The following is a 26,295-nucleotide window of genomic DNA, read 5'->3' on the forward strand; positions in this document are numbered from 1 at the left end:
ATGTCCAAGCAGGGCGCACAGCCAAGGCAAAGAGCCGGCGGCTGGCACTGCAAGAAGGCCATCCGTCTGGGATCCAAAGTTTCCAAGATTCTAGTTTCGCTGAGACTCTGCTTTCCAGGCCTCCTGCGCACTGGAATCATCTCAGATTCGACGTGCCCTAGAGGCTACGGACTACGCGCGCGCGAAGTTCTGCGGTTGCCGCAGGGCCGGGGCCGCAGGTCTTAACTTTCCCCGGGCGGTGGGCGGGGCCGGTCTCACCTGCGGGGGCGGGGCTCCCGGCCACCCCGCCCCCCGGAGGACCCGCCCGCGGCCCGAGACTCGCTGCGCAGCTGGAAGCGGCGGGGCGTGCGCGGCGGGCGGGCGCAGCGCGGCGAAGCAGGACCGGGAGCTGTCTGCGGTCAGGTGGGCGCCGGGAATGCGGGGTGGGAGTCCCAGGAGCTGCGAGGATGGAGGCGAGGGCGGAGGGTGTGGGCTGGGCCTGGCGCACCCCTGGGCCCTCTGGCCTGGAGACGGGGACGGGTCTTAGGGCCCCTGGACGCCCCCTGTCCCCCCCTGGGGCTCCCCGGGGTCTGGAGGCCCAGTTGGGGCCGCGCCCCCTCCCCCGGGCTCAGGTAAACAGAAGCGAGGACGGGGCGGGGCCTGGGGGCGGGAGGGGGCCCTTGTGACGGCCTGGCGGCGGGCGGGCGCGCGGGCGGTGAAACCGGGGTGCGCGGGGCTGGGCCGGCCGGCCGGCCAGGGGTAAGTTGTGTGGTTTGGGGGGCTGGCCATGATGGGGGCCTCCCGCCTGCGAGTGTATGTGTGTGTGGAGATGGTGCGTGCATGTGCATGAGAGATGGTGTACGAAGCTCAGGTGTGTGTGATGGTGTCAGGCTGTGGGTACAGGTGGGTACAGGAGATGGCCTGTCCGTGTAAGCCTGCGAGGGCACAGAGGGACTGCTTGAATGATGTGAAACTGTTTCAGTGATGTGAAAATGTGGGTGACCTCTGATTGTGTGTCTGTAATGCTGTGTGTGTGTGTGTGTGTGTTTGGCAGGGAGTTGAACTGTTTATAGGGTTAGGTGTGTCACCAAGAAATTGTGTGACCGTGGTTGTCTCTCTGCCTGTAAGACTGGGGGGGTGACGAGGTGGGCACTGTGGGTTCAGTATGGATACGTGGGGTGTGACTGTGATTATCGTTGTCAGCTGCGCGGTTGTGCGCACAGGGCTCAGCTGGTGAAGGGGAGTTTGCTGTTTGGCGGCCGGCATGAGTGTTGGAGCCAGCGTGTGTCAAGGAAACAGCCCGAGTGATGTGTGGCTGTGCGTGTCGCTCTGTTACTGTGCAGAGGTTGCGTCTGGAACATTCGGCTCAGCTGTCTGAGATTGTGCGTGATGTTGTGGGAGGTTGTATGCGTCCGCAAACTTTCGTGAATGATGGTCGTGGTTGTTGGGATGACTCAAAGAACGGGTGTGGTTGTGAGTGTGACTTGCGTGTGGGGTGTGAGACTACGTATGGTGTGATATACATACACACACTTATATACTACGTACACAGAGAGATTGATATATGCACGAACACGTATATACATAGAGAGAGAGATTGATGGCGATGGAGAGGCTGCAGTATATAAAATCCGTAGGATTACACACCTGCCTTACTCTGTGTCTGAGTGGATGTGATTGGGAGTATGTGCACAGGTGCTAAAAGCGCTGGGCTGTTCCGGGGAACACAGTGGCTTGAGTGAAGTAAGCCTGAGAGACTGTGTGCGGAAAGCATGGAACTACCCGTGTCTCTACAGCTGTCTGTGCCATGGGCACCCGCTTGTGACGGTGTAAGAGCCTGGCCTCGGGTCATTCGCACGTCCGCGTGTGAAGCTCTATAGTGTGTCTGTGTGTGCGAATCCCTGGCTGGCCAGGTGGGGAGGAAGGAAGGAAATGGGGAGGATGGTGACGGGTCCCCCGTGAATCCTGGGAGCATGGAGGAGGCGCTGGGCATAGGATGGAGCGCTAGGTGCTGGCAGGACTGTGGGAGTGTAGGAGAGGGCATGTGTCATGGGCATAAAAGTTCAAGGAGACAGTCCCAGTGGAAGTGATTCGGGATTTGGTTATCTTTTTTGCAGGTGAGGGGGGCTGAGGGAGGAGACAGTTTCTTTGTGTGTTGGCTTTTATTTTGTTTTTAAATTTTTATTGAAGTATAGTTGGTTTACAATGTTGTGTTAGTTTCAGGTATACAGCAAAGTGATTCAGTTGTAAGTATTATATATATATTTTTTTCACAATCTTTTCCATTATAAGTTATTACAGTATATTGAGTATAGTTCCCTGAACTACACAGTAGGTCCTTGTTAGTTATCGATTTTACATATGTATATGTTAATCCCAAACCCCTAATTTATCCCTCCCCACCCCTTTTCCCCTTTGGTAACCATAAATTTGTTTTCTCTGTCTGGCTTTTATTTCTGAAAGGAAAATATACCTGTGTGTTGAGTTGTATTTCTCAGAGGGGAGTGTGTATGTGTTATTTCTGAAAGAAGAACGTATTTGTGTGCGTGCCTTAGTGTGTTGCATTAGGTTGTATCAATATTTTGAAAGGAAAATGTGGATGTGTGTGAGGGTGTGCTGAGTTGTATTTTTACGAGAAAGTGTGTGTGTGTCATTTCTGAGAGGACAATGTGTATTACGCTGTATTTCTGAGAGAGGTGTGTGTGTGTGTGTGTGTGTGTGTGTGTATGTATGTATGTGAGGGCCCCAGAGGCATCGTCACCAGATGCGTCATTGACCTTGTCACCCATATACAACCCCATGAAGTCCCACATCCATTACCATCTGGGCCTCAGACCCTCAGCTGTCACATGGCCAATGTGACATCCATGGGCCACGCCTGCCACACGTGTGTCCCAACACACCTTGGGCTGGCTGAGCATGTCTGTAGTGGGGGGGTGGAGCCTGTTTCCTCTGGGTCTGTCGGGTCCTCGGGCTCCGGGAGCCACCACATGGGGCCCCCCTTCCTGACCTCCCCAGTCTAGAGGCCTCTGCTTCCAGCACCCCAGCCCCTTGGCCCTCTCCTCCCGCCCCACCCCCCCCAGTGGTCTGACTGGTTCCCAACAAAAACACCCTAAGAATGAGCTCACAGAGAGGCTGCCGCCTCCACACGTCCTGCCCCACACGCCCAGCAGGAGAGGGCACCTCTGGTCCCAATGTCACACAGCCGGGAGTGCTGGGCCAGGGTACCCAGGCTCCTTGGGGTGGGCTGGGCTGGCCGGGTGAGCTGAGGTGGGTGGGAGGCCTCGAGATGGCTGTTTGCCCTCCTCTGGTTAATCATACATAATGAGGTTTTGGAGTTGCCCTCAGGGCAGGGCCCTGGGCCGAGGACAGGGAAGGAGACTAGAAGGTTTCCAGTTGCCCGCTGGCCAGGATGGGTGTGGGACAGGGTGCTGGCCGGAGTGAGGAGAGCACGGAGGCAGAGGGCTGGCCGGGATGGGCGGACAGGGAGAGGGCTGAGGGGACCTGTGGCGCAAATGGCGCGGAGGCAGAGGGGCTGACTTGCCCAGCCCTGGCAGTGATCCCCTGATCCCGGTCACCCCCAGGAGCAGCAATGTCCGTGAAGGTGGCGGCCCCGGGAAGCATGGGGCTGGGCCCGGAGCACCTGAGCCCTGAGGAGCTGGTGCGACAGACGCGACAAGTGGTACAGGGGCTGGAGGCCCTGCGGGCAGAGCACCGGGGCCTGGCCGGGCACCTGGCGGAGGCCCTGGCAGGACAGGGCCCGGTGGCTGGCCTGGAACTGCTGGAAGAAAAGCAGGAGGTGGTGAGCCACTCACTGGAGGCCATCGAGTTGGGGCTGGGTGAGGCCCAGGTATGAGGGGGCCAACTCAACTATGGGGGATGTGGCTCAGGCCTGGGGGTTGCCCAGGGATGAGGGGGACAGGTACGCTGGAGGGGGCAGCCTGGGTAGAGGGAGGACTAGGGGAGCCAGGCCCAGGAGGGGGAGGCTTCAGTCCTGAGATGGGATCCCTGGGCTGCATTGGGGATGGGGGTCCTTATGTGCGACAGGGACCCCTGAACCAGGTGGGGTCCTTCCGTGGAACTGTGGGTCCTGGGGAGACTTTGGGGTTGCATGGGTGGAATGTGAAGTATCCTAAGTGTAATTTGTGTGCCTGGGTGAAATCAGAGGGGTCCCGGGGCAGGATTGGGGTATGTCCCTGAGAGCCTCTGAGCATCCCTGGAGCCACAATGGAGGGGTCTCTGTATAATCCGGGGTACCCTGGAGAGAATGGGGTGCTCTGGCTTGATCTGAGGCCCTGGGCTGGGTCGGGGGCGGGAGGGACCAGGCCTCTGACTCGCCACCCCCGCCTTCCCGACAGGTGCTGCTGGCCCTGTCGGCACATGTGGGCGCGCTGGAGGCTGAGAAGCAGCGGCTGCGAGCGCAGGCCCGGCGGCTAGCCCAGGAGAACGCATGGCTGCGGGAAGAGCTGGAGGAGACGCAGCAGCGGCTGCGGGCCAGCGAGGAGGCTGTGGCCCAGCTGGAGGAGGAGAAGAGCCACCTGGAGTTCCTGGGGCAGCTGCGGCAGTATGACCCGCCTGCGGAGAGCCAGGTGCTGCGGGACCCAGCGAGGCGGGGGCCATGATGTGCTGGGGACCCCGCACTCCTTAGCTACCCCACAGCCCCCATCCCTCCGTGGTGCCCCCCAGTGCCCCAGACCCTCCGAAGAACCCCCCGACCCTCTGCAGAGCCCCACAAATCCCAGACCCACTAGAACTTCCACAGAAGCCCCCCAGCTGCTCCACAAAGCCCGAGGATCCTCCCCAAGCCCTCAGGAGACCCCTGACCACCACCTCCCTCAAACCCTGGGATCCAGGACCCCAGTCTCTGACTCAAACTCCCAAGCCTCATGACACCCACTTTCCTGTCCTCTCTGCAGCAGCCCGAGTCCCCCCATCGGCAGGACAGCCTGGCCTCCCTGTTCCCCAGTGAGGAGGAGAGGAAAGGTGGGTGTGGGGAGCTCAGCCAGGAGGATGAATGGCCCAGGCTGGGGGGGGAATCTCTGATTCGCTGGACCCCCAAGGCCTCTGAGGGAGGATGGGGAAGGTCAGGGCGGGGTGTCAGGAGGATGAAGCAGGGGGCTATGGGGTGACAGCGGGCAGATGACGCTGGAAGCTGCAAAATCAGGCCTGCCACGGCCCCAGGAGCCAGGTGGCTCCCATGTTTCTGTCCCGCAGGCTAGGACACATCCCACGGGCCAGTAAGATGCCTGTGATTCCAATCTCAGATGTCAGAACAGGGGCCTGTGGTCCCAGGGGCCAGCGAGGCAGCTGTAGCTTTGGGGTGCATGTGTCCCCTCGTGCGGGGCTGCAGAAGTAGGAGGCCTGCAGTGACTGGGCGCCCGGCACCCCCAGGTCCCGAGGCAGCGGGGGCCATCTCTGCTCAGCAGGGTGGCTACGAGATCCCGGCCCGCCTTCGGACCCTGCACAACCTCGTGCTCCAGTACGCAGGGCAGGGCCGCTACGAGGTGGCTGCACCACTGTGCCGCCAGGCCTTGGAGGACCTGGAGCGGAGCTCGGGCCACTGCCACCCTGACGTGGCCACCATGCTCAACATCCTGGCGCTGGTGTACCGGTGAGGGCTGCAGCCGCCACGGCTGGAGGGGGCAGGAAGCGCGGGGACCTGTCGTTGGGCAGAAGAGGTGGGGACCCTGGTGTCCTGCTCTGCCAGCATAGGGCACCAGGGGTGGTGGTGGAGGGAAGGGACAGAGGTCTGGGGAGGCCACTCACTGAGACCCAGGCAAAGAGGAGTCACCATGGGCAAGAGAGACCACAGCGGGGAAGAGACCTGGGGTGGCAGAGGCTTGGCAGCCATCTGGGAGCGTGGGGACCCTGTGCTAGACTTGGGAGGTATGGGGACCCCCAGAAGGGACCCCCAGAGGGTGCCACCCATGCTTGGTCGTCAGGTCCCTGGGCCTGCGGGATTCAGCCCAGCCGGTGGCCCCTGCTACCCCAGCCTGGCCAAACCCCCTACACCCTTGGGCCGCCCCACAGGGACCAGAACAAGTACAAAGAGGCCACAGACCTTCTCCATGACGCCCTGCAGATCCGGGAGCAGACGCTGGGCCGGGAGCACCCCGCGGTGAGCGAGGGCCCAGGAGGGAGGGCTGCAGGCTGTGCCTTCCCACCCCTGACCTGCCCCTCCCGCCCTGCAGGTGGCCGCCACCCTCAACAACCTGGCCGTCCTCTACGGGAAGCGTGGGCGTTACCAGGAGGCGGAGCCCCTGTGCCAGCGCGCCCTGGAGATCCGTGAGAAGGTCCCGCCCCCACCCGGCTCCCACGGAGCCCCTGTCCTGAGTGGCTCTCACCCTTTGATCCTGAATTCAGCGCTCAATTCTGTGGCCCCTGCATGACCCTGATTTGCTCCTGTGACCTCTGACCTTCTGTGCCCCTCCCATTTGACATCGTGTGCCTCCAATTTGAACCTAGAGCACCCAATCCCATGACCCACCACCCTTGACATACCAATGACTTCCGTTTGGTCTTGACTTCTGACTCTCATAGGTCAGCTCATGCCCCCACCCGGTCCTGACCTTCCAACCCCACGTGACCAGTACAACCCCATCCTTGATCTACCTGTTTGACCCATAATCACGAGATTTTGCACCACTATGACCTCTGACCCAGCTGCTCCCCAGTTTGACCATGCAGTTCCTGCCCTCTGCCCCCAACCTCCTGTAATTCTCCATCCACTTCAATCCTATAACCAACCCATGATCCTCATTACGGCTGTTGGCATCATGTGGCCCGCCCACCCCGGCTGACCCCAATGACTTGTGATCCCATGACTGACTCCTAGGTCCTGGGCGCTAGCCACCCGGACGTGGCCAAGCAGCTCAACAACCTGGCCCTGCTGTGCCAGAACCAGGGCAAGTTCGAGGAGGTGGAGCGGCACTACGCCCGGGCCCTGAGCATTTACACGGCCCTCGGTGGGCCTCACGACCCCAACGTGGCCAAGACCAAGAACAACCTGGTGAGGGCGCCTTGGGGCGCGGGTGTCCTGGTCCTGGGGCCGCGGCACTGGGGAGCACCCATCGGCTCGAGGGTGGGATACCACGGAGGCCAGGGGCCCCACCTCTGCCCAGCCCTCCAGCTGTCCCATGAGACTCGGCTTCCGAGCTGGGCCCTGACGGCTGAGGTTGCTCAGCACAGAGGACACGGAAGCATCAGGAAACAGGCAAGCTGGTGGCAGCCAGAGAACAGCTCCAGTCAAAGAGGAAGCCAGAGAGACAGGCCGGGAGCAGATGAGAGCATTTATTGAGCTAAACCCCCTTCTTAGGACTTTGCCTGTACTGTCCGTTTCTTCAAGGGCCCTATGAGGTAGGTGCTCCCGTTGCCCCATTTTGCAGATAAGGAAACTGAGGCACAGAGAGGTGTGTCACTGGCTCAAGGTAGAGTGGGGAACAGGTTCCTGCTCTGAGTCAGGAAGTCACCTACCCTATGGGAAGTGGTGGGGTAGGGCTCCAAGGCCACCCTGCTGTCGGCCGAGGCCTGGAGTGTGGGGTAAACCTGGGCTTCTTCCTGCGGGGGCTGGAAGGATGTGCCTGGGTGCAGTGCTGGGGCCTGGGAAGCTCCCAGATTTGAGCCAAGATCACCCAGGCTATGCCCTCCCTGCAGGCCTCAGCCTACCTGAAACAGAACAAGTACCAGCAGGCGGAGGAACTGTACAAAGAAATCCTCAGCAGGGAGACCCTGCCCGCCCCTCTCGGTGAGCCCCCAGCCCCTCCCCTCTCCCCCAGGGGGCCCCTCAGCATCCCCACCACAATGGCCCCATCTGTTCCCCAGGAGCCCCCAACACAGGCACAGCTGGTGACACAGAACAGCAGGTGAGGACAGGCTTTGCCTCGACTCCCAGGGTGGAGGTGGGGACTGGATGGAATGGGGGGGACTGACCCGTGTCCCTGGCGCCCTCCCCAGACCCTTCGTCGGAGCAGCTCGTTCTCCAAGCTCCGAGAGTCCATCCGGCGGGGAAGCGAGAAGCTGGTCTCCCGGCTCCGAGGCGAGGGGGCGGTGGGGGCAGCCGGGTGAGTGTTGGGTCAGGTTGGTGGCCAAATCTGTAACCCACCCCTTTCCCTGCCCTGCTCAAGAACCTTCCATGGCTCCCATCTCCCCTGCCACACATACAATCAAACCTGGCGCTGGAGAGGTCCCTCCCAGGGTGGGAGCCAGACACTCCTGGGCTCACTTGTGCCCCACCCCCCAACTTTCCTTTGTAGGATGAAGAGAGCCGTGTCACTCAACATGCTGAACATGGATGGTTCCAGGGCTGCTGGGAACCAGGTGAGGGGGACAGCTGGGTCAAGGGTGGAGTGAGGGGCCACACTGACAGGCCCAGAGGCAAGGGAAGGGTGGGAGTGGTCAGGCTGGCGGTGGAGTGGACCCAGGACAGGGAGCACGGATGGCTTTTACTTGGGTAGAGGCGGGGGAACGGATGGATGGAGTCAGGGTGGATGTGGGGACAGGAGGGTGGGCAACACGGCCATCAGGACAGACAAGCTGGCAGCCAGGCTGCTGGGGAGGAGCCCTAGGGGCAGCTGCAGCAGAGCTGTGTCCTGCCCCTCACCCACCCCCGGTGCCTGTCCCCAGTTCCCCAGCCGGCACCTGAGCGAGGCCTCTCGGACCCTCAGCACCAGCACCCAGGACCTGGGCCCCCGCTGAAGGCGACAGAACCACGTGGCTGCGGCTTCTCAGGAGGAGCGGGAGCGGGATGGGAGGAGGGGACGGGAGTCCTTTTATCTCCCTGACTCGCTCCCACCCCTAGGGGCACCCAGTGTCTTGGGCTTCCCCGCTGTCCTCTCCTCCTGTGATTAAAGGCTGTAGACTTGGCAGCCAGAACGTCTGCCTGAGGTGTCCTGCAGGGACCTTTAGGCGCCTCCCCTGGAGGCGCCCTCCAAGCTGCGGGGACCCAGGGCCAGGTAAGGCTCAGGAGTCGCGCCAACTCCTTCTACGGCCCCGCCCCCCGCTACAGCTGCTGAGCGATCTGCTCTATCCTCCGCAGCGCCTCCTCCGACTCCAGCTGCTCCAGGCTGAGCAGGGACAGGCCCAGCTGATCCTCCTGGTGGGGGGCGGGGGGGGGGTCAGCTGCTGCGCTTCCTAAGACAGGGGTCCACAACCAGCAGGGACAGGTGGCCCGCCCGGGGGGCTACAGGACAGGATGCTTGAATTTCAAAACACCCGTATAACCCAGGGCATCCCATCCCTGTAACCAGAAGATGGGCCGAGGGCGGGAGGCGGCAGCCAGAGAGCTGTGTCCAAGCCAGAGAAGGACTGGCTTTCCAGAGGCCCACGGCCTGCTCGGGGCTCCCACTGGAGACACACGCTCCATCTGTAGCCCTCGACTCTCCCCGCAGTTCCAGTTCCCAGGCCTGGCACGCGGGTGCAGACAAACCCCTCTCTGTCAGGGGCAGGGAGCAGGCTGGGCTTGGGGCTCGGGGAGAAAGCCAAGGGCCCTTCCTGGAAGAGGAGCTTAGGCGCCGCGGGCTCACCCGGTGGAATGGCTGTGCCATCTGCCTCAGGAAGTACTTGGCGACCTGGACCCCCTCGTCAACGGTCAGGTTGAGGTTGGCGTCGGTGAGGTGCTCCTGGATCCAGCGGGGCAGTTTCCCCCGCTTGTCGGCCCGGGCAAACCGCTGTGAGTGGGTGAGAGGGAGGATGTCAGGACCCTGGCAGGGGGAGCCCGGGCACCCTCGGCCTGGCCCACCCCATCTGGGAAACGACTGGGGGAACAGCCTGGTTGGCGGGGGCCCCAGAACCCGCACCTTGTCGGCGAAGACCATGAGGCCATAGTCAGTTTTGCCTCTGATGGCCCGACCCACACACTGGGCCGCGTGGCGCATGGCATCGAAGGTCAGAAAGTCGTTCTCTCGAATCTGGAACTGGTCCCGAAGGTATTCCAGCCGTGCCTGCGGGTGCGGAGATGGGGGGACAACGTCCCTTCCTCACACAAGTCCTAAGGAGAGGGCCCGACAGAGGCCTTCACGTCCTACTGCCCCCAGGCGCTGCTCACCTTGAGAATGCGGCTCTGGGTGTAGACGTAGGGCACCCCAAACATGATGACGGCCCGGCCGTAGTGGTGAACTGCGGGGCAGAGGAGGGGGAGTGAGAGGGCTGACCTCGTGTGGCCCGGGAGCTCATGCTGTTTGAGTGGCTGCGCCCCAAGGGCCCTGCAGAGCACCCAGGGATGGAAGGAAGGGGAGGCCCCGTGCGTGCCCAGGCTGTGGGCCGCTGGTCCCCTGGGGGAGCAGAAATGGCCAGACATCCACGCAGGCGCTTGGGGAGGGGAGAGCCTAGTCCACTCACCAAAGTCAATTCCCTCAGACACTTTGCCTCGGGCCACCGAGAGCAGGATGGCCCCACGGCCATTCTCGCAGGCCTGTGGAGGGGAGGCCAGGACACGAGATGCGTCACCTCGGAGCTGCCTCCTCTGGCCCCTCTCCACCCTGGACTTTCCTCTTCCCCCGGTAATACCCACCTCCTGGTACTTCTCCAGGGCCACACTGGTCTCAGCCCCATCCTGGGTCTCAATAAAGAGCAGCTTGTTCCTCTGGATGTTCTCGAGGATGCCCTTAGGGAAAGACAGCAGGGAGGTCAGGGTGTGGGTTGGCAGAAGGATTAAAGGACAGGGGAGTCCTGGTTAAACTCAACTCTGCCAGATTCCCATGCAACAGACCACTTCTCTCCCCAGGCCTCAGCTTGCCCACTGGAGACTTGGGGAGGGTGGTGGTACTGTCACTTCTTTGGAAAACCCTGTGACCCGGGGAGGGAACCAATCCTCATCCTTTGGACAAATGGAACAGGCATGTGGCTCAAGATGGCCCATCGGGAAGCAGGTGATAGGTGGAGAGGCCAGGCAGAGCCAGTCAGAGGCTGCCTTGAGATTTCATATTTGACAATGAAATAGATGTGTGGTACTAATCAAGGACAGATACACAGATGGACCAGTGAGACAAAACAGAGGGTCCAGAAACACACCCCCCCCCCCACAGATGGTCACTTGTGCCACTCAGTGCGGGGAGCTCTTTTCAGTAAGTGGGGCTGGAGCAACTAGATTTCCATATGGGAAAAAAATGAATCTTGACCGCTGCCTTACATCATACACAAAGATAAATCTGAGGTACCTCACAGCCCTTAGATGTGAAAGCTAAAACTACAAAGCTTCTAGAAGGAAACATAGGAGACCATCTTCGTGACTCTGGGGTAGGCAAAGGTTTCTTAAGACACGAAAGGCACACAGGATGTGGTGCTCAGGTGGCTGACAGCCACCTTTCCCACTGTGTGGAAAGAGCCTGAGGACAAGACCAAGGTCTTGGTTGTGCGTGAATGAGGTTCCCACACATTGCCTGGTGCTCACATTAGACAAGTTCACTCGTCTCAGCCCAAAGAAGCGCTTGCCCTAACTTACCCGAGAGCTGGGCCCGTGGTGCATTCAGAATCAGAAAGGACAGGGTGCCCTTCCCCCATCCACATCCTGTTGGGTTGCCAGTGCCCAGCTGTGGTGAGCCCCATTTCCCCATGACCTCACCCACACGCTCCCCAGAAGGGGCTCCTGCAGGTTCTTTGCCCCAAGCTTGTATCCAGCCTTCATTCTCCAGAACCCTCCTCTAGCGGCACAGCACCCAGCTAGAGTCACACCTGCTACCCAGTGTCTCCACACCAAGCCATATGTGCTGGAGAGACAGTCATGAAGTAACCCCAAAAACCCATGTGGGGTGTTGTCACCTCTCCTGAGGGCCACGCCTCTGAGGAAGGGGCCCAGCGAGGCTGCTCATGTCTTAGTTCTTAACCTGGATGTTGGGAGAAGAGTGAACGCTATTTATTCTTTAAACTGTCCATCTGTGTTTTATACGCTGTCCTATCACCTATGATACATGTCACCATTTAAAACACAAGAGGAACGAAGCCAACACACAGGGGAACAGAGCCAAGAGCTGAGACAGGGGCCTTCTGGGGAGTGAGTGGCTGGGCGTACCTGCTCGTACCAGGAGGCCACGGTGCTCTCCATGTACTGGTAGCTGGTAAAGAAGGCCACGATGCCATCGGGCACCACAGCGGACATCTCCAGCAGGAGGTTTCCGTAGTTCCGGATCACCGCTGTGAGGGGTCAGAGGTTGGACTCTCTCCCGGCCTGGTTCCTCCTCCCCACTCCCTAACAGAGCGTTCCTGTCTAATGGCTTGTCTTGAACTTGGCTTCCTAAAAACCCCACTGAGGCCTCTGTAAGACTGTTCAAACATTCTGCTTTTCCTTGGGAGGACGGCACCCCCAAACCCCTGAAGTTAGGCGTGGCCATGTGACTTGCCATGGCCGAATACAGAAAAGGGCCACGTGTCACTTCCAGGTGAGAACCTTTATGAGCCAGTTCACAATTCACCATGATCCCTCCTGTCACAGCTCACCACCACAGTGACGTGTCCAATGGTGGAAGTTCCCAGCATGAGGAGACGTGGGGCAGGCCCCCACCAACCCATGATGGCATGTACTGTGGGCAAGAAGTACCTCTGCCTAAAGCCACTTCGATTTGGGGGTATTTGTTACTGCATCATGACCCAGCCCATGCTGACTGCTCCACCTCCCCTCCTGGGACCCATACAAACCATCCCCTGTGGGTACCATACCAATATCTTCCCGGGTCTCAAATTTGGAGCTGATGGCCACCTGGTCGTTGCCACGGCCAATGATCTGGAGAGAGCAAGAGAGGTCATGATAAGGGAAACAGCAGCAACCGCTCCAACGTGTGAGTGCAGGTGGCCTGCTAGCGCTGTTCTAAGCTTTTTATAGACAGTGTCATTGAATGAACCCTCAGCTACGCTGTTATCTGCATGGCGCAGATGAGTAACCTAAGGCTCACAGAAGGCATGTCGCCCGCCCAAGGTCACACGGCAAATAAACAGCAGAGAGGGAACTGAACCGAAGTCTGCCCACGTGTCTCAGCAGCAAGTACCCTCTTAGCCCGCACCGGCCTCCAGCCAGTCGGTTCAGGAAGTTGCCTCTCACCCCCAGCTCGACAGCCACTGTGCAACGCCGCCAGCAACCTCACAGAAGCACGAGGCGGTACATGGCCCATGGTCAGCACCAGTCCACAACCCCTGAAGGGCAATTCCAAAAGCAAAAACGCTCTGGAAACTCCAGATGTTTAAGTTTGGCACGAACTCCTACAGCAGCAAAACCTGCCCCGAGCCTATTCCGAGTCCTGACATCTCCCTTAGTCTGACTCTTCGAAACGTTTGCTGAAATATGACTCTCACTGGACGGACTTGCCCAGGCCCCACTGGCAGTGTTTCCAGTCTGGAAAATTCTCAATTCTAAAACACATCTGGGGAATTCCCTGGAGGTCCAGTAGTTAGGACTCCATGCTTTCACTGCCGAGAGCCCGGGTTCAATCCGCGATCAGGGAACTAAGAGCCCACAAGCCGCCTGGCGCGGCAAAACAAAAAACAAACAAAAAAAACCACATCCGGCCCAGGGACTTCAGATATGGAACTGAGGGCCCATGTTACGATGTTCATTTTACAAAGAAGGGGACCGAGGCAGAGTGGAAGGGTCACTTAGCAAGGTCACAGCCAGACGATGAACCGGGCAAACCCAAGCTAACCAAGTACCGGGCCCTGGGCCACAAAAGCCTTTCACACCCACTATCTCACTCAGTCCCCTCAACCACCCTGGGAGATCATGGAGGGGGTGTTCCCATTTCACACATGAGAAAACTAAGGCTTGGGGCGTCGAACTCAAGCCCAGGTCTGTCTGAATCCAGAATCCCTCAGCTGCCTGAGAAGTGGCGGGGAGCGGAGGGAGGAAAGGCAGCCCTCATTCCCATCTCCCCTCCCCCATCACCTCACCCTCTCCCACGCACCATGGGGCAGAGGCAGACCCGAGCCAATGTCATGGTGAAGGTTGCCATGGTGACGGGGTGGAAGTCCAGGATCTTGGGGTAGATGTCCAGCGGGGACAGCGTCTGTACCAGGGACAGCAGGAGGGATCTTAGCAGGACTGGGCAGGAATCAGGAGTCCCCCAGTGGAGGGCTAGGGGCCAGAAGGGCCCTCACCCCAGATGTGATGATGACGGACTGGAAGCGCTCGAACACGGGTTTGATGGCCAACGAGGCGTCCATGCAGCTGTGAGGAGCGGACAAGGGTGGTGAATGCCAGGCTGGGGGGCCCAGGCCCCTGTGGTCCATTCACACCCCCTCTGGGGTCAGGTCTCACCTGAAGTGCAGGATGGGGTTGGCGATGGTTGGGGTCCTGTCATCAAAGGGCTCAATGATGATGGTGAAACCTACAGGGGGCCAGTGAGATTCCCTGGGCGCGTCATGACCATGCCCACTAGGCCACCCCCTACCCCTGCCCCCCACTTTCTCCCTCCACCCCAGTCCTCCTCCCCTCACCCTCCTCAGTGAATGGGACCAGCCACCAGCAGCCCAAACCTAAAACCCAGGCATCTGAGTCCAAAATATACCCCAACCCGCCCGCTTCTCCCCAGGGCCGACACCTGTGCAAACGTTCAGAGGACCCTGAGCCAAGAGTACCAAAGGCTCACCCCTCACTCTCCTGGGGCTGCAGGGGCCCACCCACCAACTCAAGCCAAAGTCTCGAACCTTCTCCTACCACCTGTCTGTCAAAGCCATCAGGAGGCTGGTCAGCTCTGCCTCCAAAGTCTAGCTGCCCACTTCCCCCAACCCCGGCCCAGTCCAGCCGCCATCACCTCCCACCTGGACCACTGCAGTCACCTCCTCACTGGGCTCCCCGCTCCCACCCCTGCTCCCTTCACAGCAGCCACAGGGACTCTGTGAAATCCTGAGTCAGTTCACAACTCTCCCCTGCTCAGAAGCCCCCCACACTCCTCCCAGGGTCCAGAATTGTCTGTGGGATCCTGCCACGATGACCCCATTTCCTCCTTGCTCACGGGCCTCCTGCCTCACTTTCAAAACCACCAGGCTCATTCCACCCCGGGGCCTTTGCACTTGCCCCACTGCCTGGAAAGCTTCCCAAGGCAGCTGGCTCCATTTGGTCATTCGGAACTCAGCTCAAATGTCAACTCCTCAGAAAAGCCACGCCGGCCATGTAGGTATTCTCCAACATGGTGACATGTTTGTTTCTCATGAAAACTATCACTTTCTGGAATCATCTTCCTTACCTGTGTCTGCATCTCGGCTCCCTGTCTTCCCAGCTAGAACATAAGTTCTGGGAGGTCAGGAATGAGGTCTTTCTTGGTTCCTGCCACTTCCCCAGTGCTGGGCCTGGCCCATTTGTTGAACCAATAAATGAATGAATGAATCCACGTATTCAATTTCACTTAGTAAAAATTTTTGAAAAAATCAAGTCCTCTGTGCCTAGCCCTATGCTGGGGATGCAGCAGTGACTGAGACAGCCCTGGTCCTGCCCTCTCAGGACTCACAGTCCAGTGATGGGGACACAGACCTGTCCCCACAGAGCGACCACTCTGAGTGGGCAAGGCTGGGACAGGGGAGCCTAGAGGAGGGGCCAGCCTGGGAGCCAGAAGGGGCTTCCTGGAGGAGGCGGCGGCATTTCTCCTGAGCCGAGAACTGAGGGATGTGGGGGAGACAGCTGGGGGCTGAGGAAGGTGCGGAAGGACGTTCCAAGTAAAGAATGTCAGGTACTGGGAGACGGCGAAGTGGGGAACAGAGGAGAAAGACCGAGAGGCAAGACGGGGTGGACGGAGGGATGGACGCAGAAGGAAGCTTCCAGTGAGACTTGCCGCTGATCGGCCCTGGGGCGGGGGAGACGGACTCTCTATCCTCCTGCCAAGGCCACACCAGGCCGCAGGACATCAGGCAGGCCTGACCTAGTTTCCTGGATAGAGGAGTAATCCCCGGGGATCAGATTGAGCCCTTGGCCAGCTTAAAGCTGAGGAAGCGGAGGGAATGCTCCCCTCTCCCTGGCAGGCTGGAAATCTGACCATCCTCCTCGACTCCTCTCCCCCAGGCCCCGCACAGCCAGGCACCAAGTCCCGGCCTCTTTAGCTCCACATCTCTCTCCAGCCCCTCCTTTTCTCTCCTCCTGCACTGGCCCAGCCTCTGCCAGAAGAATCATTCTAAAGCACAAATCTGACCCTGCCTCTCCCTTGCCCAGAACCTGCCATGGCTCCCCAGTGCCACTGGGAGCAGCATGACCAACCCCTTACCCCACCCCCCAGTGTGAGCAGACCCCACAGAACTTCTCCGGCCTCATCTCATGCCGCTGCCCACCCCCATACTTCTCCACTCTGCAGCCAGAGTGAACCTCTGAACACGCAAATCTGAGCGCGAGGCTCGCTCACTCGAGAGCTCTTCGTGGCTCCCCGCTGCCCTCAAAATAAAGCCCAAACTCCCGAGCCCAACCTTACAAGGTCCCGCCTGTCCAAGTCCCAGGGGCAACCCTCTAGGCTCTGCCAGATCCCGATTCCGGCTGCCCGGCTGCCGGGGGCCGGCAGAGGCAGGAAGAGGTGAGCTCACCCTTGGCGTAGGTGCTGACGAGCGTGGCGAAGTTAGCCAGGAGGGTGAGAGGGGAGAAGTCAGCGAGATCCGCGATCTCCAAGGTGTGCAGGAGGGAGCGGAGGCGCTCGGCGCAGAACCTGGCGGGGTGGCGGGATGGGCTGAGGGAAGGCAGCGGGCCCCAGAGTCCCCTCCTCGCCCTCAGAGGACGTGGTCACGCACCGTCTCCCCAGCCGCCTGGCAGTTCCGTGAGGGCAGGGCCTGGGTCTGTGTCAGTCACCTCTGTGTCCCCACCTTGTACAACTGCATGTCCCATGGGGCCACAGCCCACAGAGTCGCACGGTCATGTCACGTGAGGTCACACTCTCACACGCAGGTTCTCGGTCAAAAGGGGCGACCCAGCATCCCAGTCACAACATGAATCCCGCACGGCCACACCGTCATACCCTCACGCCCAGAACCTCTCGCAACGTCTCAGTCACACTCGCCACCGTCGGTGACACTCACAGCGTCGGAGTCCCACATGCTCACAGAGGACCACCTGACACCCCCTCACAGAGCCGTACACGCAAGGCCACCCAGCTGGAGGCCCTCACCCCTGGGGGACGGGCGCTGGAGCAGCAGAGCCTGGCTTTGGAGCCAGGCAGGCGGTCACGTCGAAAACCGGCCTCCTGAGCCTCCTTCCTGCAAGTCTGTCTTCTCTACCCCCAGGCTCGATCAGGTGCCCCCCCTCTGTGTTCCCTCAGCCCCCAGGACTCCCCCGTCCCAGCCCTGGGTTGGCCCTATCTGGGACGGGTCTGTCTCCCCAACTGAACTGTGAGCCCCAGGAGGGCAGGGCCAGGGCTGTCTCAGTCATCACTGTGTCCCCAGCACAGAGCAGGCACTCAGAACATGTACCATGTGGCTAACTAAGATCCCCTCTGTCCTCACAAGCCTCTCAGCAGGGGGAGAAAGTTGAAGCCACACCGAGGGCTCCCCACCCCCTCAGAGGCAGAGCAGCCAGGAGCTTTGGAGCCCTACAGGCCGGGCTTCGAGTCACAATTGCCATATGCAGTGCTGTGTGGCCCTGGGCAATGGCTTCTCCTCTGCGGGACACAGCGTCCTCATCTGCAGCACAAGGCAAGGACACTGTATTGACAGTTGTTTTTTTTTTGGCCGCGTGGCATGTGGGATCTTAGTTCCCCAACCAGGGATCAAACCTGTGCCCCCTGCAGTGGAAGGGCAGAGTCTTAACCACTGCACTGGACCGCGAGGGAAGGAGGACACTGTACTGAGATTCCATGGGATGTGGACAGTAAAGCACTTAGCTCATCATCAGTGCTCTAGACCGGGTAGGTTCTTGGCGTCACTGCTCTGTCATTTAACCACCACCGGAGGGACCTCCCTGGTGGTGCAGTGGTTAAGAATCCGCCTGCCAACGCAGGGGACACGGGTTCAAGCCCTGGGCCAGGAAGATCCCATATGCTGCGGAGCAACTAAGCCCGTGCGCCACAACTACTGAGCCTGCGCTCTAGAGCCCGCGTGCCACAACTACTGAAGCCCGTGGGCCTAGAGCCCATGCTCCGCAACAACAGAAGCCACCGCAATGAGAAGCCCGCGCACCACAATGAAGAGTAGCCCCCACTCCTCCACAAAGGAGGAAACTGAGGTTCAGAGAAAACCAATGACTTATGCAAAACAGCAAAGGAAAAGCACAGGAAACTCCATCCCCACTCCCAGGTCCATTCATTGCCTGCCCTGTGACGGGGAGACTGACCCTGCCCCCCCAGATTGCACTGAGGGGCTGCTCCGGCCCACAGGCTGGGGGCTGGGGTCGCGGGGGGGACAATGAGAGGCACTGATGGGAGGAGACAGGGGTCTGGGCGGAGGGTCCCATTTTCTCCCAGGTCCCACTCCACTGAGCCTCATCAGGAGCCCCTCTCCAGGGCCGCTCCCTCCCCTTCCCCTATGGCCTGGGGCGGGAACACCTCTGACCTCTAGCAAGGGCCCAGGGGCCTCCCCACCTGTCAGCTCCTCCACCCTGCCCGCCCCCCTGTACACAGCCCCTCCATCAAACTCTCCTCAGGTGAATTCTCTGATCGAGCCATGTGCCACCTGCCGGGCCCCTGTCCCACCAGGGTCCCAGGACCAGCTCGCGGACCTGCCCGCTCTGACCCACGAGTGTACACACGCACCCCCCACCCCACTCTTCCCTTACTCCTGATACTGGCGACACGGTGACCCCAGGCCACAGGCTGGGAGGACAAGGCTCAGCGAGTGCCCAGGGCTGGCCTCACCCCCCCTCCCCCCCCCGCAGGGACTCACCCACCCAGCCTTGGGGGCCGCACCTGAGGGGCTTGCGCTGGATGCAGACGCGCTGGGCCAGGCCGCTCAGGAAGGCGGGTGGGCTCTCCTGCACCACGTGCTGCACGCGTAGCCGCCACTTGACGTACTCCAGCAGCCGCCGCAGGAAGCCCAGGAAGTGCTCGGCCGTGCGGATGGAGCCTGGCACCGCCTCTGCGGGAAGAGGGGCTCAGCCAGGCGCCGCTGGGGGTCCAAGCGGCAGGGGTGCGGGGGGCGCGGGGGCGGGCGGCGGCTCACCCTGCAGCACCTCGTCGGGCAGCACGGGGTTGGCCAGGTGGGCGTCGGTCTCCCGGGCGGCGCTGGCCTCCCGCAGCCCCTCCACCAGGCGCCGGTACTCATCCCGCAGACGCTGCTCGTCCGTCTCCTTGATCCTGCGGGAAGACCGGGCGTGGGCAGAGCTGGGGACACTTGCGGGGCAGGTCAGGCGCCAGGGCCTCCCGGCCGCGGCATCCCCACCTGAGCACCGTCTTCTGCAGGGTCTCCAGGTTGCCCTGGCACCGATCCAGGGTCCGGCGGGTGAGGTTGACACTCATGGAGTCGATGCAGACATTGTCTGGAGGAGAGTGGGCAGCGGGCCGGGCTCAGGCAGGTGGACGCAGCGGCCGCCTGAGGGGCTGGCATCGCCTCCCTGCCCTGGCCCCCTCCTCACCAATGTTGTGGGCCTCGTCGAAGACGACGACGGCCTTGCGGGCCAGCTCCTTGGACACCAGGTCGGCAATCTTGGGGTCCAGGAGGTAGTGGTAGCTGTAGACCACCACGTTGGCGTGCAGGATCTGGGGGCCGAGGCGGGCAGGGTCACCCCGGGCCGTCTGCCAGCACCCAGCCCTGGGGGCCTGCCACCGCCGTCCACAGCACGATGCCACATCACTGCCCCGCAGGCCCACAGAGGCGAGGCGAGGCAAGAGACACAGGCAGATGGACAGACACAGACGGGCAGGCAGAGGCAAGGCAAGACAGACACAGGCAAGGCACAAATACATATAAGCAAACGGATAGAGACTGACAAACAGATACAGGCACAGACCAGTAGGGAGATCTAGGCAGGCAGGCAGACAGATGGGCAGGCAGCCTGTAACCCTCACACATGCCCCTCTGCCCGACTCCTGCTGGCCTCCTCACTGAGTATCGGGCAAGGAAGTATGGGCACCAGCCCTGGCGCTGCCCCACGGCCTTCAGGTCGTCCAGGTTGTAGATGCCAGCGGGGAGGGGCACCTGGCGCCCATGGACATCAAATTCCTATGGGTGAGAGGGTACCTGAGGGTCAGGGAGGTTTGCCGTTGCTAGCAGTCCCGCCCTCCCTCTCTCACCGCTGCCCCGCAGGCACCTCGTAGAAGCGGCAGTGGGGCAGGCTGGGGTCCCGCTGGTACTGTGCCCTTATGTAGGAGGCCGTGAGGCTGTGGCATTTTCCGTCGACGTCCTTCCCAAAGCGCAGGGGCGTCACCTGAGGGGCCAGGGAGCATCTTAGCACCGAGACAGGCTGAGAGGCCCAACCACTCCTCGAATCCGGGGCTCAACAACACCTAACGGCTAGGCGGGATAGGAGGCCATCCTGTTCCAACCGGGGTGAGACTCGGGCATTTGCGGAAAACTCGAACCTCAATCTGCTTTGTTATTATACAGTTAAGACACCTGAGAACTTACTGCAGGGATGCAAGAGTGGTACAGTTGTTAGGCTCTTATTCTTTTTAAAATGTTAACCCCTATATAATGCCAATTACATCTCAATTTTTCAAAATATTAAGGCTTGAAGATTCTTTAGCATGTAGATGAAGGATAACTGCTTTATCTTTTTTTTGTGGCCGTACTGCACGGCATGTGGGATCTTAATTCTCCAACTAGGGATCGATCTGCACCCCCTGCATTGGAAGCACGGACTCTTAACCACTGGACCGCCAGGGAAGTCCTGCTTTATCTTTTAAAATGCTAAAACAGCCAGAACTTTGGCAAGGTCCAAGAATCAGAGGAGGCTGTGATCGCAGTTTGAGAACCTGCCTTACGTTTGCCCTGCTCCGAACCCTCTGAGGCTCCATTGGTGGCACCGTCACAGCCCAGGGCTCCCTCTCCTCAGAACAAAACCTTTCCCTCACCAAAGGGAAGGCTCTGAGGCTGCTGACCCTTCCCTCTCCCTTTCCATCAGTTGCCAAGGCTTTTTTTTTTTTTTTAAAGTCTTTACTGAATTTGTTACAATATTGCTTCTCTTTTATGTTTTTTGGTTTTTTGTCTGCCAGGCATGTGGGATCTTAGCTCCGCGACCAGGGATCGAACCCGTACCCCTGCACTGGAAGGCGAAGTCTCAACCACTGGACCACCAGGGAAGTCCCTAGTTGCCAAGGCTTATATTACTTCTTTCTCTCTCTTAAATGCCTTTACATTTTATTTTTTTTTAACTAGGTAATACAAATACATCGTATGGGACTTCCCTGGTGGTCCAGTGGGTAAGACTCCGTGCTCCCAATGCAGGGAGCCCGGGGTTCTAATCCGGGTCGGGGAACTAGATCCCGCATGCCACACTAAGAGTTTGCATGCCACAACTAAGGAGCTGGCAAGCCCCGACTAAGAGTCCACATACCTCAACTAAGAAGCCCACACGCCACAACTAAGATTCCGCACGCCGCAACTAGTAAGTCCTCATGCTACGACTAAGAGTTCGCATGCCTCAACTAAGAAGCTGGCATGCCGCGACTAAAGATCCCACATGCCACAATGAAGATCCCACGTGCTGTAACTAAGACCCGGTGCAGCCACAAATAAACAAACAAACAAATAAACAATAAATACCCCCAAAAAAATCACATAAAAAAACAAATACATTGGGCTTCCCTGGTGGCGCAGTGGTTAAGAATCCGCCTGTCAATGCAGGGGACACAGGTTCGAGCCCTGGTCCGGGAAGATCCCACATGTCGCGGAGCAACTAAGCCCGTGCGCCACAACTACTGAGCCTGCGCTCTAGAGCCCACGAGCCACAACTACTGAAGCCCAAACACCTAGAGCCCATGCTCCACAACAAGAAGCCACCACAATGAGAAGCCCACGCACTGCAACAAAGAGTAGCCCCAGCTCGCCCCAACTAGGGAAAGCCCGCGCCCAGCAACAAAGACCCAACTCAGCCAAAAATAAATAATAAATTTATTAAGAAAAAATACATTGTACAAGGTACACAATGTTAAGTGTCATGTATGCTCCCACAGAAAAGTATTTTAAAACTATGAAAACTTTATCTAGGATTGAAGCAGAGACCCAATGGCAAATCTATTTTGAAGAACTAAATTCAATCCAAATGAAAACTACAGCTATGCTTTTAAATCCTTCCAAGGCAGCAGGCATGTGGAGCGACAAAACCAAGATGGAATTATCTGTCGCAATCTTTAGCATTATCCAGGTCACTATATATCTCTGGAGACAACTAAGATACCATCCTGACATACAGCAGAATACTACTTATACACTTATCACATTTCCAGAAAATCTAATCCAGTTAATTAATTCTCAACTTCTCACTTTCCTAAGGGGGACAGAACCACCACCTGAGCGTGTTCTGGGCACACGCATACATCCATTTACTACATGGTTCCTCTTCATTTATGCCTCTAAACTTAAAGTCATAATTTAAACTTTTGTTTAAAAGAAAACATCTTGAAATTTTGCTCCAGAGTCTGTGGAAGCTTTCATATATCGCAATCCTCCTTGCTATCAGGTAACAAAGGCTGAATAGAGTTATGTTCCTTAATTCCACGTACCAACAGCAGGATGGCACAAAGTCGGCTGTCCAAAAAGAAAGAGGCAGGGATATTTTTGCACTACAGCATCACCAAGAATGGGAAAGATTCCCATCCACGGGTTTAAACACAGTGCTGGGGTGCCACTGCTCTTCAGTCATCATCCACCATCTGTATTATTTCTCATACATTCTTACAAATAACATTACATAATGTATATTCCGGGACTTTCCTGGTGGCGCAGTGGTTAAGACTCCACACTCCCAATGCAGGGGGCCCGGATTCGATCCCGGGTCAGGGAACTGGACCCCACATGCATACCACAGCTGAGAGTTCACATGCCACAACTAAGGAGCCCATGAGCCACAACTGGGGAGCCCTCATGCTACAACTAAAGAGCTGGTGAGCCACAAGTAAGGAACCCACATGCCACAACCAAGACCTGGCACAATCAAATAAATAACGTAACCAAAAAAAAAAAAAAATATATATATATATACCCATACACACACACACATATATATATAAAAATAAAAAATACATTCTTGGAATATATTATACCACACTAAAGAATTACCATACTAAAGCACTTAAAACCGTGCCTGGAGCTCAGTGACCCCAATGGTTTTGTAACTTAATGATAACAACTATTTTTCTATGTATCATATATTAATATCACTATAATTTCTAATTTTTTTTTTTTGGCTGTGCCGTGTGGCTTGTGGGATCTTAGTTCCCTGACCAGGGATCGAACCCGTGTCCCCTTCAGTGGAAGCGCAGAATCCTAACCACTGGACCGCCAGGGAATTCCCCATAATTCCTAACATTCTTTTAGCTCTTCATACATGTGAAGGGCTATACATGATCTTGCCCAATCTTTTTTTTATTATTGAAATATAACTGATATATGACATTATAGATCAGTTTCAGGTATACAACATGATTCGATACTTGTATATATAGGGAAACGACTACCACCATAAGTCTAGTTAACATCCATCACCATACATAGTTACAATTTTTTTTTTATGATGAGAACTTTTAAGATCTACTCTTTTAGAAACTTTCAAATATACAATACAGTATATAACTTACAGTCACCATGCTGTACAGCTGTCCCTCAATATCCAAGGGGGAATTGGTTCCAGGTCCGCCCAGTGGATACCAAAATTAACAGATGCTCAAGTCCCTTATATAAAGTGGCATAGCACAGTTGGCCCTCCCTATCCGCAGGTTCTGCATCCACAGATACGAAGGGTCAACTGTACGTTATGTGACTTATCTTATAACTAGAAATCTGTACTTTTTGACCCCTTCACCCATTTCGCCCAACCCCACCCCCTTGCCCAATCTTATCAACAACTGTATGAAGCAGGTGATTAATTATCCCCATTTTACAGAAAGGAGGACTGAGGCCCAGAGAGCAGAAACCACCTATGCAAGAGTATATAGCTAGTACATTTCAGAATCAGGAAACCAGGCCTGCCAGCCTCCAGGAGCTGCCTTTTTAACTTCTCTCAGGCTGGGGAAAGTGGGAAGGCTCCCCAGAGGAGGTGTGCCTGGGCCATGAACGATGAGTCGGCACTGGATGAGTGAGAAGAGAATTCTGTGCATGGCACCTACACATCTCCCTGAGACGTCTGGTCTGGGTGGGGATCCAGGACTCCTGGTTGGATGGAAGAGTTTCCTCCACCCTGAGGCTTAGGGCGAGGGGAGGAATGGGCACTCACCTCGGGATGAATGCACAGGTTCTTTCGGGAGCTCAGAGCCAGCCCCAAAAACGACAGCTTCTCGCCCTCCTGTTTCTCATAGAAGTTGAGTAACTTTCGAAGCTCTTCAATCACCTGTTCCAGTTGATAAGGCGGGGGGAGGGGTACTTTGCCTCACTGAAAGCCCCAGCCCCTTCCCCAGCTTCCCACAGGCCCCCAAAGCTATGACGGCATCCGCCAGGGGGACCGCTGGGCTAGGGGACAGTGAGGGGCACTGGGACTGGTCCCAGGCTCACCTTCTCAATCTCAGGCACAGTCCTCGAGCAGTAGATGAGTTTAGTCACCTCCAGTGGATACGCCTGCCGACGACAACGGGTTCACCCTCGGCCCCTGTCCAGCCTCCTCCCTCTTCCCCCCCTCCACTGGCCCAGGGGGTCACTTACCCGCTGGTACGCCATGATCAGGGCCAACAGGGACACTGTCTTCCCAGTGCCTGAGGGCATCTCCAGGACTCCATGACCCTGCGTGATTCGGGCAGGAGGGACAAGACACAGGCTCTCAGAACTTCAGGGACACAAACTCTGGGAAACCACCCCCGCCCCGAAATGCCACCATCTTGGAATAACAGGACAACACAGCAGTTAAGAGTCTGGGCCCTAGGGGCAGTGGATTTGAACCCCACTTCTGCCACTTTTGTTGAGTGGTCTTAGGCAAGACCTCTCAACCTCTCTGAGGCCTCAGGATCCTCATCTCTAAAAATGGGCCTAAAAAGCTCTTCTTCACAGCATGACTATGAAGATTAGTGAGAAACTGGGGGTTAAATATTTAGTACAGTGTCTGATATGTAGTGAACGTTTTTTGTTTTAATTTGGCAAGCACCTCCACAGCACTTACTCTGTGCCTGGAACTATTACGAAGTGTCTTACATCAGGGTTTCTCAACCTCGACTCTCTTGACATTTTGCGGCCGGATAATATTTGATTGTGAGGGGGCTGTCCTGTGCACTGTACAATGTTTAGCAACATCTGTGGCCTCTACCTACGAGATGCCAGTGGCACCACCACTCCACTAGTACTGACAATGAGGAACGTCTCCAGACATTGCCGAATGTCCTCTGGGCGTCAAAATGGTCCCCAGTTGAGAACCTCCGCCTTACTTAGTGAATTAATCCCTATAGTCCTCATATCAAGCTGAAGTAGGTACTATTACTATGCCCATTTTACAAAGGTGAAAACTGTGGAACTGGGAGATTAAGTGATTTACCCGAGGACACACAGCTGTGGGTAGCCGATTCCAAAGTCTCTATATTCCTAAGCCAACCACTGAGCAGCTTAGCCTTTGACAAGTGTCAGCTGCTGCTATTATTAACTATTATTTGAGATAACAGGAAGTTTGGCAGCGCTGGCTTCCCAAGGACCTCAGATTTCTAAACTCCAGACGTCCTGCAATCTCAGTCTTAGACGCACGTGCGGCAGCCCCCGCTGTCAGATGGGCAGCAGGGGGGCCGGCCCACCCACCTTGGCATCCAGCGTGCGTTTGAGCTCTAGCATGTAGGAGAACTGCTCCGGGTAGATGTAGTCGTATGGGAAGTAGACCAGCAGCCCGTCCACGTTGAGCCTGGCGGCGGGAGCTGCCAGGTCAGTCCCCCGTCCCCTCAGCCCCTCTCCGGCCTCCACACTCCCCTGCCGTCGAACCGAGAGGGGTTACCGGCCCGCTGCCCACCCCCCCCGGATATCCCCCAGTTCTCCAGAAGTCTCCGGGTCCCTTCGGCATCTCGTCTCTGACCATCCCCGTTACCGCCCCGTGGGTCCCCGCGGCTATCCCTACCCCTCCCCTTCAGCCTCCCCTCGCCCCGCCGGGACCCGAGGCCTGCCCACTGGCCCCTGCATCTTCCAGACCCCCACGCCCGCTCGCGAGCCGCGAACCCAGGCCCCCCTCTCACTTCATGGCGCAGGTCGCGGCTTGAAGCGGCGTCTGCCCGCCTCCCTCATGAATATTCAGTAGAGGCAGGATCCGCAGGGCGTCCTCGAGGTGCTGCTCCACCTTCGTCACGACTCCATTGGCTGATCCCGCCCGTCACTCCACTG

General features: G+C 58.0%; 2 protein-coding genes and 1 non-coding gene across 6 annotated transcripts; 1 reads left to right on the top strand and 2 right to left on the bottom strand.

Annotated features, from left to right (window-relative positions):
* Positions 1–8,850, top strand: KLC3 (kinesin light chain 3). Its single transcript, XM_061173695.1, is given in 15 exon segments — positions 1–198; positions 200–291; positions 293–402; positions 3,564–3,829; positions 4,338–4,568; positions 4,896–4,962; positions 5,371–5,590; positions 6,010–6,097; positions 6,171–6,272; positions 6,815–6,988; positions 7,633–7,723; positions 7,801–7,841; positions 7,933–8,039; positions 8,232–8,295; positions 8,602–8,850. Coding segments are annotated over 15 exon segments (1,923 nt in total). The 3' UTR covers positions 8,674–8,850.
* Positions 7,767–26,182, bottom strand: ERCC2 (ERCC excision repair 2, TFIIH core complex helicase subunit). 4 transcript variants are annotated; one of them, XM_061173692.1, is made up of 23 exons: positions 26,151–26,182; positions 25,726–25,825; positions 24,652–24,729; positions 24,505–24,567; positions 24,230–24,343; positions 20,108–20,224; positions 19,903–20,019; positions 19,433–19,556; positions 19,240–19,336; positions 19,021–19,154; positions 18,768–18,936; positions 16,462–16,580; positions 14,216–14,285; positions 14,056–14,125; positions 13,863–13,964; positions 12,628–12,691; positions 11,984–12,105; positions 10,487–10,579; positions 10,315–10,387; positions 10,022–10,092; positions 9,774–9,917; positions 9,501–9,644; positions 7,767–9,070 (listed from the first exon to the last, which is right to left on the bottom strand). In XM_061173692.1, exons 1-23 carry the CDS (start codon positions 26,153–26,155, stop codon positions 8,978–8,980), a joined length of 2,283 nt encoding a protein of 760 aa, XP_061029675.1. In that variant the 5' UTR covers positions 26,156–26,182; the 3' UTR covers positions 7,767–8,977. The 4 variants fall into 4 exon arrangements, with proteins under 4 accessions (XP_061029675.1, XP_061029677.1, XP_061029674.1 ...); XM_061173694.1 differs by having other exon boundaries at positions 25,726–25,890; positions 26,151–26,166; XM_061173691.1 differs by lacking the exon at positions 7,767–9,070 and having other exon boundaries at positions 9,078–9,644.
* On the bottom strand, positions 22,498–22,636 carry LOC133079198 (small nucleolar RNA SNORA46). The gene has a single exon (XR_009698081.1). It is a non-coding gene; the product is annotated as a small nucleolar RNA SNORA46 (small nucleolar RNA).
* Positions 26,183–26,295: the final 113 nt, after the last annotated feature.

The sequence above is a fragment of the Eubalaena glacialis genome, chromosome 18 (assembly GCF_028564815.1).
Source record: "Eubalaena glacialis isolate mEubGla1 chromosome 18, mEubGla1.1.hap2.+ XY, whole genome shotgun sequence".
In the NCBI taxonomy this organism is placed as follows: Eukaryota; Metazoa; Chordata; class Mammalia; order Artiodactyla; family Balaenidae; genus Eubalaena; species Eubalaena glacialis.